The 13,918-nt window shown below is 42.8% G+C and overlaps 1 protein-coding gene across 3 annotated transcripts in view; it reads left to right on the top strand.

Annotated features, from left to right (window-relative positions):
- The window catches only part of LOC118785637 (glutaminase kidney isoform, mitochondrial-like), a 29,529-nt gene extending 15,735 nt beyond the window's left edge, over nt 1-13,794 (top strand). The window contains exons 7-18 of one of the 3 annotated variants that reach the window (XM_036540453.1): nt 771-829; nt 1,901-1,933; nt 2,039-2,097; nt 2,319-2,385; nt 2,630-2,680; nt 3,338-3,514; nt 4,043-4,174; nt 4,544-4,636; nt 11,127-11,188; nt 11,609-11,685; nt 12,323-12,386; nt 12,681-13,794. In XM_036540453.1, the coding sequence (XP_036396346.1) occupies nt 771-829; nt 1,901-1,933; nt 2,039-2,097; nt 2,319-2,385; nt 2,630-2,680; nt 3,338-3,514; nt 4,043-4,174; nt 4,544-4,636; nt 11,127-11,188; nt 11,609-11,685; nt 12,323-12,386; nt 12,681-12,828 (1,022 nt within the window). In that variant the 3' untranslated portion in view covers nt 12,829-13,794. Of the gene's footprint in view, nt 1-770; nt 830-1,900; nt 1,934-2,038; nt 2,098-2,318; nt 2,386-2,629; nt 2,681-3,337; nt 3,515-4,042; nt 4,175-4,543; nt 4,637-5,606; nt 5,918-11,126; nt 11,189-11,608; nt 11,686-12,322; nt 12,387-12,680 lie in introns of those variants that run through there. The other 2 variants (XM_036540454.1, XM_036540455.1) reach the window with 2 other exon arrangements.
- The last annotated feature ends 124 nt before the right edge of the window (nt 13,795-13,918 follow it).

The raw sequence follows: 13,918 nt of genomic DNA, 5'->3' as shown, positions 1-13,918 counted from the left end.
AAAGGGTATATAAGGGTAAGAACTAATAGTCTGAACGACTTGTTGAATGTGACATAATTTAATATTTAAATAATTATTCAACATTGTAATATCAAACAAAATCCTGCTGTTCTAAAATGCATTGCAGTGTTTTCTGAGAGTTGGTGACTTCATGAATTTAATTACACCATTTTCTATTGTTTAACAAAAAATTCTTGGTTATTATTATTATTGTTATTATTATTATTGTTATTATTATTATTAAGCCTTTCATCATGCCAAGGTTCTCAGAGTGCTTTGCAGCAAAGCGGGGTGCTCAGTACCCACCTGTACACCTGATGGTTTGTCTGTTTGTCCTGGTCTGTACTGTAAACTCCTGTTATCTCATGGCCTCTGGAGAGCTTGCTGGTAGTGGAACAGGGTTTGTTTCTGAGCTGGTTAAGAAGATTAAGTGCTGGAGGAAGTGTCGTAAGGCCTCAGCACAGTGCTGCACTTATCAGAGTTAAACATTCATTCAGGGCCCTTCTTTATGGCAGGCCAGGGCTGCGAGCAGTACAGTCTGCTACTGACCCACATACGCAGGGATCTGCAGCCGCTCACTCTGATAACATGTACAGCACATGCACTGTTATTAAAAACAGATCATCATCAGCTTATTACACCATCTTCACTGCTTGTGTAGGGTGTGGACCCCTTTCATGTCAAATTCCTGGAAGAACACTGATGTTTGGCAAAATTACAGACGAGTAAATGTTGTGCTATACATGTTGAATGTGTATTTATTTCCACAGATAAACCCCACAACCCCATGGTGAATGCTGGGGCTATCGTCTGCACCTCCCTGATAAAGGTAAATCATTTCATTCTGGTTATTTGTTGTCAAACATGATTTTTGCTGATGAGTTGGAGACCAGTGGATGTAATTATCTGAATAAAGTTTTTTCATGCATTACTTAAAACCAAAGACAGTATAGTTGATTTTTTTTTTTCGATGCAGTCCTGTAATGTATTAAAAAGCATGTTGTGGAAAAGATGAGGCAGACCTACGGCCTGCTTTCAGCCGGCTGAGGACGTGACTCATCGCTCTGAAAGGGATTTATTCTGAGAGAGAGCAGCACTGTGCCGCCGCCCCCACGCCAATAACCCCGGCTTCTGATAGGCTGAGCAGGGACAGGACATTACGTGTCACACACACACACACACACGCACACACAAATACACACACACACACAAATACACACACACACACACACAGACACACACACGCACACGCACACAGTACAGTATCTCATGGCATGTTTACACTCTTTTATAATGCCTGACCTCGGCATCTTTTATTTTTCCAAATTAAACCCAAGACCAAAATAAGAGACATTGTACATTTTCAGAATTCATGTTTTCTATATTTTTTTTTAGTGATGATGTTAAAAAAAGAAACTGAAAGTTTTGACCTTTATGCTTGATTTGTATGACAAACTAATTTAGAAAAAAGCCTTTACTGTACCGGTAACGCTCAAATGTAGCTTCATTTTACCCTCATATTTCCACACAACACCTGACCTGCTAATTCCCCTGAGTGCTGCAGCCTGCAAAGACTGCTTTCATATTTCAAATGTTATAATACCATTTTATCATATCATTTAATATCTGTTTTAAAATGTCTGTTTTATTTAGTTTTATATTATAAGAGTTTTAGTTTTATATTATAATTTAGAATGTCAGTGTATTCTAAAATATATCTGTTCAACGTAGTGAATTACTAAAAATTTCATATACTAAAAATTTATAAAAGGCATCAAGATGTTTGTTTGTGGTGAAATAGTATTGTAGCATAGTGTGTTGATTGATGCTGTGCTGTTTCTGCTGGCAGTAGTAGTCATCAGTGAACTAATATTCATATTTATTTCATCCTTTTTTTTAGCAAGGGGCCAGCAATGCCGAAAAGTTTGATTATGTGAGTAAATCTGAGTTTTTGAGTATGACTGATCACAGAGAAATGTGTCTTTTCGAGCTGTTTTGAATGAAAGGCTGTTTTCAGTGCTGCTCCTTTTCCCCACAGGTCATGAACTTCCTGAATAAAATGGCAGGGAATGAGTATGTGGGTTTCAGCAATGCCACGTAAGTCCTGAGGATGAAATGCCCATTTACAATCAGTTTCTGTTTCTCAGTCTGTGAGAGGAACATGCTGAGGGCTGGATGTGGATGCTGCTTTCGCCCTCATTTACAGAGCAGAGCTATCATTGAAAGGAGCAGAGGCATGTGGAGTGAGGCGTGTAGATGCAGTGTGAAAGTGTCCTCTGCTGATGAGCTGCTGACGAGTTGCTTCCTCTCTGACCCAGATTCCAGTCGGAGCGAGAGTCAGGCGACAGGAATTTCGCCATCGGCTACTACCTGAAAGAGAAGAAGGTCAGTGCCCCCCTCACTTCCACTGCCCTGCACCCTATCCGCGTTTTCTATCAGTGCATTCCTGCTGTACTGTCGATGTGTGAAGCAAAACTGCATTTCCTTGTTTCAGAAGAGGGAACAGCTTGTTCCTGTCTGTGAGTTTAGCATGTGATGGGTGTGTCTGCGTGTTGGGCGTGGGCAGAAAACATGTTTATCTCTCTGTATCTGTCTAACCAGTCAGTGTTTTTTTTCTTCCCTTGTGCAGTGTTTCCCTGAGGGAACAGACATGACCTCTATTCTAGACTTCTACTTCCAGGTGAGTGAGAGAAACAGCAGGTAGTGAGTTAGGTTTGCCCAGGTGTGACTGTGAGCTGACACGGGGTAATGTGATCATGCCAGACGACACATATGACTGACAGCTCAGGAATGTGCCTGGGGCCCTGACATCACTCAGAATTCTGATTCCCACCAGATTTATGAGCAGGTTTTATGAGTACATTTATTATTTATGTTTTCCATGTTTGCTTTCAAGGACAAATCAGTGTATCTGCTTTAGTTACATAAACTGAATCCATTTTGGATGTGAGCATTCTAACATTGCTGTGGTGAATGTACTGTAATTTCATGTTGTGGGTGTATTTGTCATGCAATGCTTGTTGAAAGTTTACATTTACATTTACATTAAATAAAGTTCAATGTTCTCCTGTTCTACCTGTACAAGAGACAGTGTAGCATAGTAGTAAGGAGCAGGGCTGGTAACCAAAAGGTTGCTGGTTCATTTCCCTGCTGGGGCACTGCTGCTGTTTCCTTGGGCAAGGTACTTAACCCAGAATTGCCTCAGTAAATATCCAGCTGTATAAAGGGATAATGTGTAAAATTGTGACCTATGTAAGTCGCTCTGGATAACAGCGTGTGTGAAATGACAATAATGTAATGTAACGTACCTGTCTATCTGCCTGTCTGTCTGCTACAGCTGTGCTCCATCGAGGTTACGTGTGAGAGCGCCAGCGTCATGGCTGCCACGCTGGCGAACGGCGGCTTCTGTCCAATCACAGGCGAGCGCGTGCTGAGCCCTGAGGCCGTACGCAACACCCTGAGCCTCATGCACTCCTGCGGCATGTATGACTTCTCCGGCCAGTTCGCCTTCCACGTGAGTCTCTCTCACACACACACACACGCGCACACATACTCACTTGACTCACTCACAGTGGCTTGTTAAGAAATTTTAGTGAACAGCTGGCAAAGGTGTTGTAACATGTAATGAACATGCTGCACACCTCCACTCATTTACTCTTCCTCTTCTTCCTCCTCCTGCTCTTCATCTTCCTCTTCCCCTCTCCCACTTCAGTTACAGCCTCCTGTCTTCTTTTTCTGTGCCTCCCTTTCTACAAAATGCTTATACAACAAATACAACTTATTAACACAATGCTCCCACCATCTTTAATGTTGTTTACAAGCAGAAAAAAATTAATAAGTATTTATAAAAATGAAATATAATTACACCATAAGATATGAAATAAGTTAGCTAATTAATAAAGATGGCTAATAAAATAAGCGTAGAATTCAGGACACATGAGTGTTATTAACACATTGTCTCAGTTCCTTGTTATCCCTGTGGCAGATTCTTCTGAGTTTTGAGTGTGTGGGATTTGAGAACACTCTCTGCTCTCTGTGGCAGGTGGGTCTGCCGGCCAAGTCTGGCGTGGCAGGTGGCATTCTGCTGGTGGTGCCCAATGTGATGGGCATCATGTGCTGGTCTCCTCCACTGGACAAGCTAGGCAACAGCGTGAGAGGCATCCAGTTCTGCACGGTAGGTCAGACTCTGCATCCCACTCACTCTGTCAAGGACACACTGTCATTAATAGAGACCTGTCAGAGCATGGGTATTGCGTCCTGAAGGTGCATGCAATTTAACTGCAAGCCAGTGGGATACTTGAAGGTTGTTTTATGTGATTTCGAACAGCATTTATTGATGTTTTGACCCTTTGAGGCTTTACTTTATTTGCTGATGTTGTGAGTTTGAAATCTCATGCTTGGACTTCCATTGAACTCCATCTCAAACTGTAGCTCTGAATAAGACTTACAAAAACAGACAGTAAAAAGCATGGCTGACACATGGCCTACATAGAGACACATGTGAATGACGCGCTGTGGCTCATGGTTTCTTACTGCATTTCAGGACCTGGTTTCCCTTTGCAACTTCCACAACTACGACAACCTGAGGCATTTTGCCAAGAAGCTGGACCCTCGCAGGGAGGGCGGTGACCAGCGGGTATGTACCTGTGCCATCCTGACTTACCTGTGTACCTGAGTCCCTGCCCCTGACTCACCTGTCTCCTTTAACCTCAGCAGGCCTGTGGATGTGTTCAGCAGCTGACAGGTTTAGAGGGGCAGGAAGGAGGCCTTCTTAATTTAAACATGTAGCAACATTATCACTCTCCCCTGGAAATGGGCAGTTTTATTTCCTCACTTAGTGCTGTAAATTCTGTATGTCTTAATAATGGCATGCTGTTGAAAAATTCACCTGGCCGCTAAAGGAGAACTCTTGTTACTGCTGTTTAATTTATGTTTAATATACGTCCGTGTGTACTCTTGGCCAGCGTAAAGTTTTGAATGTGATGTACTGCTTTATCATCATCTATTGTGTGCTATTGTTGTAAAATTCTGGGATGCGATTCCTTTCAGCAAGCTTTGGCATGCCTGCTTTATTTAATCCTCATCTTGTTAGTGAATTTGTCATTGATCAAATGATTGACACTTAAACTCACACAGACAAATGCAAGGCATGTTTGAAAGATTGCTGAAGCAAAAGGCATCTTTCATGTGAGAAACAGGATGTCCATGCTGAGACTGAGCTCCAGGTGTGCATTTAGTGATCTCAGGCCGCTTGTTGAGGCTTGGATTTCCAGTGGGCATGTAGAACTATGTTTAAAGGGCTGGATTTGATGTAGATGTAGCTAAACAGCATCCTGCAAAAGATGCAAGATGCAGTGAATAATCCAATAACATTATTATTATTATTTATTAATATAAACGTCCAACTATAACGGTTTAGGAACAGTAAGTGGCAGGTGGCTCATTAGCACAAACTGCACAGTATTGACACTTGTGTGTTATGCTACCTCTCCATATTTAATCCAGTCCAAGTTTCATTCAATGAAAGCGTTTTGTGGCACATTCACTGAGCCAGCTGGTCTCCTGTGAGGGAGAAACTAATGCATTATCCGTGTTGCTTGAAACAGCAGCACAGCTACGGACCCATGGATTACGAGAGCCTTCAGCAAGAGCTAGCTCTCAAAGGCACTCTGTGGAAAAAGGTCTCCCCCACTGAGTCCCATGAGGACAGCTCCACCACTGTAGTCTATAGGATGGAGAGTGTTGGGGACCGAAACTAGAGGACCTGCTCTCACGGGGGGCTGTGGAGAGGGAGGGGGCTCCTTCACCAGCCTCGGCCTTTGCTGCCCTTCTGATCTTATTTATAGAAATGATTCAGAAACCTATTTATTTCCATCAATCTGGTGGTTTACAGATGTCCTGTTGCAGTGTTCTGTACCTGAATTGTACTTTTTTCTTTTCGTGCAGAATGTATTTTCCACCCCAAGCTGTGCTACCAGTTTCAGGCACTCAGAGTTTTTTAAAATCATGACTGAAGATGTTACACAGTTTAAACTGTTTGTGTCCTTTATGTCACTGTCTACAAACCAAAGCAAGTAAGATGGCTTTGAAGTGCATTGGCAGATTTTTTAAAATGCACTAAGATTACAGACTGAGGTTTTATTATGCATTACGTGTAGCATAACTTTACACTCACATTCACATACCAGCAAGTATTTAAATAGCAGCTTTGCAGGGAGGAGCTTTGAAACGCTGTTGAGTTTGGAGGTCCTTGTCCTGCTTTGCGTAGAGGAGGCATAAAGTGACCCAACATGTCCCAGGTTTCAGCCGCTGTGGATCCCTCAGTGATTGGCTATTAATCACTTGTCCGCCAACAGTTTATTGGTTGACTGTTTCTACTTGTAGGTTGCTACCTATCCAGTTGATCTGACATACCTGGTTAGCTAGCTAGCTTTAGCTGTGATTTCACGGATAACAGCTCTCAGCTATCAGCTCTACTAGCTATCTTAAAAAACTGTCATAAACTGAACGTAAAGAAAGCTATCATCAGTAAAATCTGAACACTATTCACTATAGAACAGCTGTTAGTATTAGTGAGTAAACTAGCATGATGTAGCTGATTCAAGTGCTAGGAGCTATGAGTCCGTGAGTTCAGTCTGCATTCCGATTGGAAAGGAAAGGGAAACGGGATGAATAAGACCAGAGTTTGATATTTACACCAGTGTTTTCTTACAAGAGGAGTGTGAGTAGTTTCAGTGTCATTATCAGCCCACAGCAGGGGGGGTGAAGGGGAGCCCCCCCGCACCGCTGCTCTGTATAGCAGCCTGGGTGTCTGAGCCGAGCTCAGCCAGCGGCCTACCGTCTCAGCTGTACATCAAATCGAGCTGAATATCAGTTATCATAGCTGAAGATGAGTTTGAAACAGTCAGTGAAGATTACAGTCCTAATGTCTCCCGTCAGTGTTTAGAATGGGGGTAGGGAACCATGTCGGTTTAACTGAAAACACACAGTTAATCAATAGATTAATGTAAGAAGAAAGGCTCAGCCCGAGTTGCCCAGTGACTGTGGGGTGGAGGAGGACTGGGAAAACTCAACAGCAGGTCAGAAGCTCTGAATACATTCCTCACAAACTTTCTGTTACCTTTCACAAGTGTTGCTCTAGTTGTACATTAATGTATTGAATGGGACAGATATTTCAACAAGGGGCCTTAGGTGTTACTCTGCAGGTAATAGAAACTAGTTTCATGAATTAGGCACATCAATGTTAGACCATGCTGGAAACGTTTCTCACAAGCTGCTGTTGTAGCACATATCTGAACGGAACACCCGTTCCAACCGAGGCCTTAGACATGCTACAGGACATGCTGTGTTTCAGTAGTTTTAAATCTGAATGTCAGATTGTGCTGGAAATATTATTGTCTAATGGGTATAAGCTTTATCTTAACAGTACAAATGCTGTTTTAGTAGGTTAATATTGAATGGAATGTGCTTTTCTTTTTCATTTTTAGCGCTGTAGTTTGTGTAGGCTTACCACAGGGTATTGCATTACTCTGAGTTTCATATATTTGCCTGTATGTCTACAGAATGGTTCTCAGCTGCAGATATTCCATTATGTGGTGCATTGCATTCACAAGCCAGAATCACAATTATTCAAACAGGAAATCAGCCAATCAATCACCAGCTCATTTACATACAGCGCCTGTGTGGGAAATGCAGCGATGTTGTTCCAGACTCGTTCGCGTATTTCAAGCGTGAGGCTTTGATGCTTCATTGAAACTCAAGTTGGGAAGTTGAGTATGTTTCACGTCATACAATGTTGCAGTAGCGTAAGTCTGGTAAAATGTTGGCTGTTTCCTGAATTAAAGAATGTTTGATTTCTGTTATGATGAAGGAGCAAGTTACAATCTTTTTCTTTAACTTAGGGGGTTTCTGTAGACCTTATTAGTTCTCTGTGTATCTGACATCCGTTCGCAAACCTGTGGGGAATGTTCTCGTTTGATTTTGTTTCATGATTTTATCTTCAGCATGCATATTTTTGTATCATTTAATAAATGTATTTAAACCCCACCTTTATGTTCATTTTGTTTCACTTAAAAGTTTTATCTTTGTAATCTCTCTGCCAGAAGCAAACAGCTTTGCCCTTTAAATCCGTGAAGCTTTGCAGTCCAGAAACTTGATGAATACTGCCTCTCAGTTCCTTGTATGGAGAGGCTGAAAACGCACCATTAGACACAAACTGATCTTGGACATAAAGGGCTTAGTTGTTTTTCCTAGCAGTGTGGAAGTGGAGATGGGCTGGTAACAGAAAGGGGAAAAAGTCATATGCTGTTGCTGTGTTTGTGTGGATGGTTGGAGGAATCGGTCTTAAAAGCAGTATTAGTCCAAAGCCACACAATGAATATTTAGGCGTAACTCTTCATGGGATTGAAGCCTGTATTGTCATTCCAGATGATGAGCTTGTATTGAAGCAATACTGCTTTGTTCATCCCTGTAATATTCAAATAAAGATTATTAGGAAATGTCTCCACATAGCCATGACTATTCTTTTACTTTTTCAGTTTCATGGCTTTTTCTGGGTTCTCTGTAAACGCCAAACTGATGTAGATTTTGAAAAGACATTTTTCTTGTAAAATAGGAATTTGTGGTGGTAGATGTGCATCCATATTGCACAGAACAGCCAAGACAGGTAAAAGAGAAATGAAACGTGTATGTGTGTGTGTATGTATGTATGTATGTATGTGTGTGTGTGTGTGTGTGTGTGTGTGTGTGTGTGTGTGTGTGCGCGCACAGTGCATATTGTACCTGTATCCATGAGAAGTGCTATGAAGTGAGGGACTGCCTGAGAGAGAGATGGTGTTGCTGAGAGATACGGTGTGTGTTTTCAGCTGATCTGCTGGCTTCTTGCTGCGGTACGGTGTGTGAGGAGGAGAGACTTCCAGACAACCCATTCGTGTTTAGGACTGTAGAAGCGCATGCTTGCAGTCATGCACATCTGCATCTGTGCATTTTATTGCGCTCTTCTTTGTGATGGCTTTTTCCTCTTACTGTGCTGAGGTAAAACCCAGGATAAGCAAACACCAAGCCTGTCAAACAGGTTGACAAGTGACAATTAGTCCTGCTAAGGAGCACTCTGAAAATACTGAAGCACTGGGTTTTACCCTGACAGAGGTCCTGATGTTACTTTAGCAAAAGGATGGTGCCATAAGGTCTTTCTGGCCTTGAGTGGCTGCTGTGAGGTGGAGAATGGATACAGACACATATTTGCAGTCACAGTGTGTCCACATTGTAAGGGCCACAGTTCACAGTAACTGGAATTTAAGATATCCCTGTCTGAATAGACCTCGTCTCTGCAGCCTGGTTCTCTCTGTGACGCTGTGCGTCTGTATCCAGGGTTGCCCTGCCTCTCGGCCCGGCTCTGTGCTGATAGCCGTGTCTGTGATGCTCCGCCGCCCTCCTCACCGCTGATCTGTGCTGCTGTACATTTCTCTGCCTGCTGTGTGCTGCTGATGAGGAGAGAGTGAAACTGAGGCTGAGGTTCTAACCTTACTGACTGTGCAGCCTGTGATCCTCTCTGACTCATCTGGTTCAGTTTGTCAACAAATTTCCTTTATTCTGAAAATCATCAAAAAATGTATAAATGTAAACTTGAGGTGCCAATATTATTCACACAAAATCACTTAAACTACTTAATTGTGATGCTATCAATAATTTTATGACAGTCTGAAAATAATATAATATGATAATGATATTGTTAGTTTAACAACATCGTGGTAGTAATAATGATTATACAGCATGGATACCTGCTGTATGTGCTGCTCTCCAGTGACAGTGTACCAGAAGCTGAGAGAGTTATGCCATCCCCTACGACAGACTGGCCTGTTTCAGAGAATCACTCACTGTGTCATGCTGATCAGCTGCAGGGCTGATGTGCAGCTGTGCGCTATGTGTTGGTGTGTACAGTACAGGTGTGTTTAAGGCTCCTTATTAAGGCTGATCTCCTGTGGACTGACCTGCTGGTGTGCCTCACTGTGCTGTTATTGGGGTTTCTTTGCAGCTGCATGTGGGAGCATGTTCAGACCGTTCTGTTTCACATGCATGAGTTTCCGTCAGCGTGGAAATAACACCTCATTCAGCATTTCCAAGTTCAGGAGAACTCCAAACACCAGCTGCATTAGAAATATCTCAGCTGATCAAAGTTTTTTTAAGATGAACATTTTTTTGAGATTTAATTTTAATTAATCTTTAGTGTGCATTACTGTTTTAGATGCCTTTAAAGGTCTCGCTCTAGCCAAATAAAATGTTTATTGTGTATGTGTATCGTGTTTGCCTGTTGTGACGATGCACATTAATGCTAAGTAATAAATCTGCCTGAGTGATCAGGGAATGTTTTTAATATACATTTTTCCCTTTAATATAACACTCTGTCATGCACCTAATAACTCAGGAGAATAATTCTTAAGTCTTTTCACACCAGAATGAACTAGGGTTTATGAATGCCAAACTTGTTTCCATTAACTGATGGATGGTAACGCTAAGGTATATAGTGCCCCCTAGTGGCCATTACTCACCTTGATTTTCGCATAGATGAAGGCTGCAGTCGGAATGCATGAATGTCCTAATGAATAATTATTTATTTTTCATTAGGCTTATTTTTATAACCAAAATTCAAAAACATTCAAACACAGCTTTCCCTCTGGCAGAGCCTATGAAATGAAGGCGAAATGAACAGCCTCTTAATTTACAGAGAATCATCGTTTGGATTTTAAAAGTACACTTTCAGAATCACAGAATGTCACTCTACCCTAAACAATACAGACCCTCTTTAGATGCTGTTCTGAGTCTGTAAAGAGCCCCTGGGTGACTGATGTCATGAGGTGAGACCTGATTATGAAGCTGTGAATAATTTACCCTTAATGTTGCCTTCTGGCAGAATTTCTCCTCATGTCAAAAACACTAAGGGCAGAAACTGTAGCCTCTGGGGGCAGCAGCGTATGCATCACCCTGAGAAGGTTCTGTGGAAAATATTGTGCCTGACAGAAATGCAGTTATTCGATGCCTGTTTGATGCGCTGGTTGGTTGATCAGTGTGTCAGCTGGATGTTGGCTCGTACCTGTGGTTCCACAAACGGCTTCTCCGTCTCCCTGCAGGTGAAGTCCGTCATCAACCTCCTGTTCGCTGCCTACACTGGGGATGTCTCGGCCTTGAGGAGGTGCGATCCTCATCTCTCACGTCACATTCAGCTGCCGAAGGGTTAAAATTCTCAGCTCTCTGTCAGTAAAGCCTGGACCCGCCGCATATTTTGTCGATCTTTATTCAGCTTAACTGGGCCTCTTGTCTCCATCCTTGGTGGATGCCGTGCTGCTGTCAGTGTTTATTTGTGTCACAGTATGTCAGGGTCTCAGCGAATGTGAGTGTTTAACCTCACCTGCAATTACTAAAGAGCAGTTATTTACCAGACCACACAAGCACAAGCAGTATGACTTAGCAAGCGCATATTTCAATCTGATTTTCCTGGGGAAAATATTGTGTCCGCCGCAGCACAGATATCCAGGGAAGTGTTATAAGGACGAGGTTAGAGTTGGGGTCACCGGTCGCAGCACTAACTGAAGAGCCTGTGTTTGTTCTGCAGGTTTGCTCTGTCTTCCATGGATATGGAGCAGAGGGACTATGACTCCAGGACGGCTCTCCATGTGGCAGCTGCTGAAGGTACAGGTTTTCCCCCGTCTGCTCTAATCAAACAGCACCTGTCTGGAGAGATGCATCCTAAACATTTAGCATAAGTGTTTACAGTTAAGCTGCCATGTTACTGTACATACAACAGCAAGGCCAGCTGCTGAGGGACCTGGATTTCACCTGGGTCCCAGAGAGATTGAGAAGATCATTCAGCTGTGTGTGAAAATGCCTCCATTAAGAGTGATACTCACACTTTACCCAGTTTGGAAAGGCTAGATTCCATTTCCACCAGCTGGAAAAGGTGGCTTTGCACTTGTTTTTCTTCCTAATTGCAAGCATTCCACAGAGGTTTTAAAGTATTTATCTACGCAAGGAGCTCCTGAAACAATGGATGGCAGACAGGACTGAGTCTGAACTCCCTAGATTCAGTTCTAAGGTGGACCATCATACCCTTGAATACCATGCTGTGTGAATAATATGCAGTATTAATATGGAAAAATGAAAGATTTGTGCAGTAAGTCGGCCTTCATAAGGCCATGCTGAGAGTATAAATATTAATAAACACAGTGAGGAAGACTGCTGTTCCCCTGCTGAACTGCAGGTGGCACTGCATGCAGCAGCAGAGCCGTTTCCATGGATGCCTTCTTTACGCTGTCTGTCTGCGCTGTAGGACATGCGGAGGTGGTGCGCTTTCTGCTGGAGGCCTGCCAGGTGAACCCCGTGCCCAGGGACAGGTGAGCTGAGTGATATCAGACTGTGTGTGTGTCTGTGAGGATGACTCTCCTAAATCTGCCCGTTATCGTTAGCATTGTTGTGCGTGAAACTGCTTTGTGTTAGTGTGCCGTTATCGTTAGCATTGTTGTGCGTGAAACTGCTTTGTGTTAGTGTGCCGTTATCGTTAGCATTGCTGTGTGTGAAACTGCTTTGTGTTAGTGTGCCGTTATCGTTAGCATTGCTGTGTGTGAAACTGCTTTGTGTTAGTGTGCTGTTAAAGCTGCATTAAGCGCTATGCTCCTCTGGCCCTGCAGGTGGGGTAACACTCCCATGGACGAGGCGCTGCATTTCGGCCACCACGACGTGGTGACAATCCTCAAGGACTACCACACCAAGTACAGCCCCCAGGAGAACACCGATGACAAGGAGACAGCCGAGAAGAACCTGGATGGCCTACTGTAGACCTAGGGAGAGGGCGCAAAGCCCCGAGATCCAACACACACCTGCATGTGATTGGTGGGACAGGTAGTGTTGGAGTGAGGATGATTTGGCACAGTGTGGTGTTTCTGTAAATGAGTTCTTTGTGTTTCTCTTTCCTTATTTTTATGTGACTTCCGGTCCCTCAGTCTGTGTAGTTTCATTGCTGTCCATTTTTATTAATGTACAGCAGTGTATAAAATTATTATATTCATGTGCATATTAATGTAAATTGTATAATCATGTAATATTGAAGTCTCAAATCTTTTAATATCACAGAACTGTGATATTTGTGTAAATATTGTTTTATCTGTAGTACAGCAATATCCTGGATTAGAGTAGCTGACCATAACTTGTGTCATGAGGCAGATAGTGAGGCAGTACTGAACAACTTTCCATGTGTTCTCGATCAGCTGTTTTTTCAGATTTGAAACTGCTTTAATCATTTTGAGATTTGAAAAAGGGAAACAATGCTTTTTCATAGCTTTCTGTAGTTATTCCTTTTATTATGTTTTATTCCAAATGAAAATTTGCTCAGTGTAACCTCCAAAGCTGTTTGCTGCATGACCTGCAAAGCCGCCTGGTCCCCCACTGCTGTTACACCAGTCAGTGAAAGGAAAAAGGAACCTATTCACTGTAACACCGACACAACGGCTGCGGCCTGACACTCTTCAATAAGATTCAGATTTTACAAGACATTAAATGTTTTCAAAATTTTTGAAAACTCTTTATTTGTATCTGTATTTCAGATATGGTGGCGTTTCTATTTATTCTTACCGCCGACAAAATAGGAAAAACATGCAATAAAAGAGAGTGTGCATATCTGTGAAAAAGAGTGGAATTCATTCCAGAAAACACAAAGGTCACCTTTCTTCACAGGCCTGATAAAACACTGGCTGTAGTGTAGTATGGGGATCAGGCAGTAAGGGGGCACTCTGTGAGTTGCGTGTGTGAGAGCGCTTGTGTGTGCGTGCGCGCGTGTGTGTGTGCGCATGAGTGCGTGTGTGCGCGCGTGCGTGTGTGAGCGCTTGTGTGCGCGCATGTGTGAGAGCGCTTGTGTGCGCGTGCGCGCATG

The sequence above is a fragment of the Megalops cyprinoides genome, chromosome 11 (assembly GCF_013368585.1).
Source record: "Megalops cyprinoides isolate fMegCyp1 chromosome 11, fMegCyp1.pri, whole genome shotgun sequence".
Classification (NCBI taxonomy): Eukaryota; Metazoa; Chordata; class Actinopteri; order Elopiformes; family Megalopidae; genus Megalops; species Megalops cyprinoides.
The sequence above is the reverse complement of the archived record's forward strand: the minus strand, read 5'-3'. Positions and strand labels throughout refer to the sequence as shown.